The sequence below is a fragment of the Arachis ipaensis genome, chromosome B04 (genome assembly GCF_000816755.2).
Source record: "Arachis ipaensis cultivar K30076 chromosome B04, Araip1.1, whole genome shotgun sequence".
NCBI lineage: Eukaryota > Viridiplantae > Streptophyta > Magnoliopsida > Fabales > Fabaceae > Arachis > Arachis ipaensis.
In genome coordinates this window covers 40,230,207-40,235,601 of record NC_029788.2, presented here as the reverse complement: position 1 = coordinate 40,235,601, position 5,395 = coordinate 40,230,207, and the positions used below count along the sequence as shown (strand labels likewise).

The 5,395-nt window shown below is 39.6% G+C and overlaps 1 protein-coding gene across 1 annotated transcript; it reads left to right on the top strand.

Annotated features, from left to right (window-relative positions):
- On the top strand, positions 4,621-5,157 carry LOC107636416 (uncharacterized protein YpeP-like). Its single transcript, XM_016339928.1, has one exon. It carries the CDS (start codon positions 4,621-4,623, stop codon positions 5,155-5,157), a length of 537 nt encoding a protein of 178 aa, XP_016195414.1.

The following is a 5,395-nucleotide window of genomic DNA, read 5'->3' as shown; positions in this document are numbered from 1 at the left end:
CACACACATATATATATAAAACTGGGGATCGACGCGCAAGCGTCAACGACGCGCACGCGTCGTATGTGTCTACGCAACTACACAGAGAGTTGCGCAAGAGACGCGCGGGAGGGGTGCGTGAAGCACAAGCCACCCCACGCATACGCGTACCTCACGCATATGCGTCCCCTACAGAAAGTTCAACCCACGCATAAGCGTCGGCGACGCGTACGCGTGGGGATGAAAATCGGCGTAAAAAGCACCTGAACAGAGAGTTGTGCTGCCCTTGCGATGGAACTGTGCTAAAGGCACAAAATCACCCATGCGTACGCGTCCCTGACGCGTGCGCGTCATTTCACTTTCAGACCACCCACGCGTACGCGTGGGCGACGCTTACGCGTCGAACGACCCACTCAGTTTTCACGCGTACGCGTGATGCGCGCGTACGCGTCGCACCCCGTTTCTAAATCCCTACTTCTCTCTTTTCTACTTCTTTCTTCATTCTTTCTTACTTTCTTCTTCTTCATCTCTTTAACTTCTCATCCTTCTTCACTTTCATTCTATTTTACTTAATTTATTTGCATACTTTCATTCATTGCATTTTAATTTTGTGCATATTTTTATTTTTTTCTAAATTTATTATTTTTCCATTGGTGTTAAATGTCCTTATTCAACTGTTGCATCTTTTCTCGCATTACTCTGGTGCTTCATGACTTGTTCTGTTCTGATTGGGTGATTTTATTTCAGTCAATGCTAATCTTTTATGATACTTGTATTCCTTTTGCATTGACATGAGTTTATATTGTCTTTCATGACCCACTACCTCTTCCCCTTTGTTGCAATGTCTGCACTATTGATATGCCATGTGCTTATACTATTTTCTCACTTGCATGTTGTAGCTACCATGTAACTGAGACTCTCATTATTTGGCATTAACCCAACCATATTTTATTTGTTTCCTATCTTTGTTTTTGGGTTACTTTTCTTCTTTTTTCCTCTTCTTTCAGGATGGCCACCAAGAAGGGAGAGGAAAAGCTTCTTAAAGGGGCAACAAACAAGTCCATCAGCACAATCTTTAGAGAAAAGCGTCAGCTGGAGAAACCTGTCCACTTGCACATCTCAGCATGCAACGAGGACAGTGCAATCTTTAAGTGTGGGGAGGTCAATACCGACTTCCATGGGTTAGTTATTTTCTTCTCAAAACCAATGTTTTATTTTCTTTGTTAATTCATTGTTACATTTGCATGTTTGATTGCATGTTTGCTTGATTTTGTGCATATTTTACCACTACTTGGTTGAAGTAATATTTTCTTTTTCAAGAAACTTTCTATAGCATTTCACTAATTTGAATAAAAAAATTTATTGAACTTGTTTGAAGAAATATTATATTGGAACATGGTTTAGAGTTCGAACATACAAAACCAGTGACATTTTGAGCCTAATTGGTTGGTTGCATCTTATCAACCAATATTTTATTTTTGGTGTGTGCTGTTCTCTCTAAAATTGTGATCTTTGTCTTGCTTAATTCTATATTTCCATGGTTTGATGTATGAATTCACTTATATGATTGAGGCCTTTGTTTCACTGAGCTTACACACCCATATGGCCTTACCTTTTATTATCCCTTACAAACCAATTTTGAGCCTATTTTACCCCTTTATTCTTTACTTTAGCTCATCACTAACTGTAAGCGGAAAACAATAATGTCCTTAATTTGAATCCTTAGTTAGCTTAGGCTAGTAAGAGTGTTCATGATTTAAGTGTGGAGAAATTGGGTTTGAAAATATTTGGTTTGAGAATTGAATATGTCAGAATTTTCTGAAAATGTGAAAGAATGTTGAGAATATGTTCATGCATTCAATACCTTAATCATATGACTTGATAAAAGCAAAAGAAAGAAAAAATTATGAAAAAAAAGAGAAAAAAAAAAGAAAAAAAAGAGAAAAAGAAAAGAAAAAAAAAAAGAGCAAACAATAAAAAGGGACAAAATGCCCCAAAGTAAATGGTGATAGCAATGCATATGTACTGTACTCAAAGTTGGGATGCATGAATATGTGAAAAACACAGTTAATGGGCAGTTAGATTTGGCATTGTAATTACATGGATTGTCTTAAGTTAGGTGGAAAGTTTAGGTTAATTAAGGATTCAAATTTTAGTCCACTTAACCAAATACAATCCTACCTTGACCCTAACCCCATTACACCCTTAAAAGACCTCTTGATATGTGTATCTGTGCATTAAATTCTTTGTTGATTGGTAGAAGAAGAGCAAGTCTTAGAAAGCAAGATTAGTAGAGAATTGAGAGAATCGAACCTTAAACACCTGAGCAATTAGAGTGTATACACTTCCAGTGAGGGTTCGATGCTCGATTCCTTGTTCCCGACTTTCATGAGCTTTCTTCTTACAAGTTTATTTGTACCTTATTTTATGATTTGAATTAGTGAGATCCAGTTCATATTTCTTCTTGAAGAGCTTATTTACTTTTAACCAATTAGGTAGAAACATCTTAGTATGTAGTTGCATTCATATAGATAGGTTGCATTTCATACATTCTACCATTCCTCTTCACTCCTTTATAGCTTCTCTTGAGCTTAGCATGAGGACATGCTAATGTTTAAGTGTGGAGAGATTGATAAACCACTATTTTATGGTTTATCTTGTGCTCAATTGAGTAGTCTTTATCAATTCTTTACTCACTTATTCATACTAATTGCATGGTTTTACATTTTCCTTCCTACTCTTGTGCTATGATTGAAAATATATTTCCTGGACCTTTAAATTGCTAATTTTAATCCCCTCTTATTACCATTCGATGCCTTGATATGTGTGTTAAGTGATTTCATGGATTATAGGGCAGGAATGGCGTAGTGGATGGAAAGGAAGCATGCAAAAGTGGAAGGAATACAAGAAACTGAAGGAACTGCAAAGCTGTCCAGCCTGACCTCTTCGCACTTAACTGACCATAACTTGAGCTACAGAGGTCCAAATGAAGCGGTTTTAGTTATGTTGGAAAGCTAACATCCGGGACTTCAAAATGATATATAATATGTTATATTTTCCCTAAAGAAAAGTGACGCGCATGTATGGTTCTGCAGAAATTCCAGCGATCTGTACGTAATTGAATTCGCCCCTAGCGATTTCTGGGCTGTTTCTGACCCAGTTTTCGGCCCAGAAAACACATATTAGAGGCTATAAAGTGGGGGAACCCATTCATTCATGAATGCAACATTCATTCTCATAATTTTAGGTTTTAGATGTAGTTTCTAGAGAGAGAGAGAGAGGCTCCCTCCTCTCTCTTAGGTTTTAGGATTAGGATTTCTCTTAATTTTAGGATTGCTTCTTCTTCATTCCAGGTTCAATGTTCCTTTAATTTATGTTCTCTTCTACTTCTATTTATTCTATGACTTTAGTTTATTTACTTTCCCAATTGGATTTGTGAACTTTTCCATGTTAGAATTGATTTCTTTACTTAATATAGTTTGAGGTATTTCAGATTTATGATTGCTTTCTTGTATTTATGATATAAATAATTTGGATTTTCCCCTTTTGGCTTTGGTTGAGTAAGTGGTGACACTTGAATTGTCAAACTCAGTTGTTGATTGAAAATTAAAATTTGCTGATTGATTTGGATCCCTCTAAAGCTAATCTTTCCATAGGAGTTGACTAGGACTTGAGAAATCAAGTTTATTAGTCCACTTTACTTTCCTTTATTTAGTAAGGGTTAACTAAGTAGGAGCAATAAACAATTCTCATCACACCTGATTAAGATAACTAGGATGTGATTTCTAGTTCTTAAACCTTGCTACGAGATTTTCTAATTATTAATTTATTTTTCTCGTCATTTAAATTACTTGTTCCTTATTTCAAAAACCCAAAACAAAGATACATTTTTCATAACCAATAATAAATCATACTTCCCTGCAATTCCTTGAGAGATGCTTCGAGGTTTAAATACTTCGGTTATAAATTTTATTGGATTTGCTTTAGTGACAACCAAACTTTTGTACGAAAGGATTCTTTGCTGGTTTAGAAACTATACTTACAACGTGATTATTTTTATGAAATTCTAAACTATCAGAAATCCGTTCGTCAGCGTACATCAAAGATGTACAATGACTCACTGGGAAACTCATGGCTCTGTCCCGGTTCGTCGGCGCCTCGGCAGAAAGGGCCATCCCATTCTTCAACCTAATGAAGAAAGGGATCGCTTTCGGGTGGACCCCAGCGTGCGAAAAAGTGTTCAGCCACTTCAAAAAAATACTCTCGGAGCCTCCCGTACTCTGTAAGCCTAGAAAAGGGGAGCCCCTATTCTTATACTTAGCTGTAACTACACAAGCTATGGCGGTAGTCCTGGTCCGAGAAGAGGACAAGACTCAACGCCCAATATACTTCATCAGCAAAGTACTCCAAGGGGTGGAGATGAGGTACACCAAGTTGGAAAAGTTGGCCTACACCCTACTAATCTCATCCAGAAGGCTAAAGCAGTACTTCCAAAGGCACGTGATCATCCTGAGAACCGACCAAGCCATTCGACAAGTCCTTTAGAAACCCGACCTCGCGGGAAGAATGATGGCATAGGCAATAGAACTGTCCCAATATGATTTGCAATACGAACCCAGACAGACAATCAAAGCCCAAGCCATGGCAGATTTCCTGGTAGAGGTCACAGGGGAGGCCCCCGACACACCGAACACACGGTGGAAGCTCTACATTGACGGAGCATCCAACCAAACATTCGGAGGGGCCGGGATCATTCTCAAAAACTCGGCAGGAGTAGCCTACGAGCAATCCATCAAGTTTGACTTCCCGGTCTCCAACAACCAGGCAGAATACGCGGCCCTGATAGGAGGATTGATATTAGCCAAAGAAGTCGGAGCATCAAGGGTAGAAGTCAGCAGCGACTCCCAGATCGTCACCTCTCAGATAAACGGCAGCTACCAAGCTAGGGACGCGCTACTACAAAAATACCTGGAAAAGGTAAAGGAGCTATGCAAAAGCTTCGAGGAAGTCACAATTCAGCATGTCCCCAGAGAAAGAAACGCCCGAGCCGACCTCCTCTCTAAACTAGCAAGCACCAAACCTGGGACGGGAAACAGATCCTTAATCCAAGGGCTAGCAACCGAACCTGCGATCATCATGTGCGCAGCCCAGATGCCAAACCCCCCCCCTCATGGATAGACCATATCTTCCGATACTTGGAGCATGGAGAAACACCCCCAAATGAGAAGGAAGCACAAGCCACCAAGAGGGAAGCCCCCAAATACATAATCATACAAGGGCAGTTGTACAAGTGAGGGCTCCACCAACCACTACTCAAATGCCTACGCCCCGACCAGACGGACTACGTCCTAAGTGAAGTCCATGAGGGGTGTTGTGGTCACCACATCGGGGGAAGATCGCTGGCGAGAAAGATCAT

What these genes read in the sequence shown, in the direction of transcription:
- LOC107636416 (XM_016339928.1), top strand. Translation starts at nt 4,621, where the DNA reads ATGGCAGATTTCCTGGTAGAGGTCACAGGGGAGGCCCCCGACACACCG.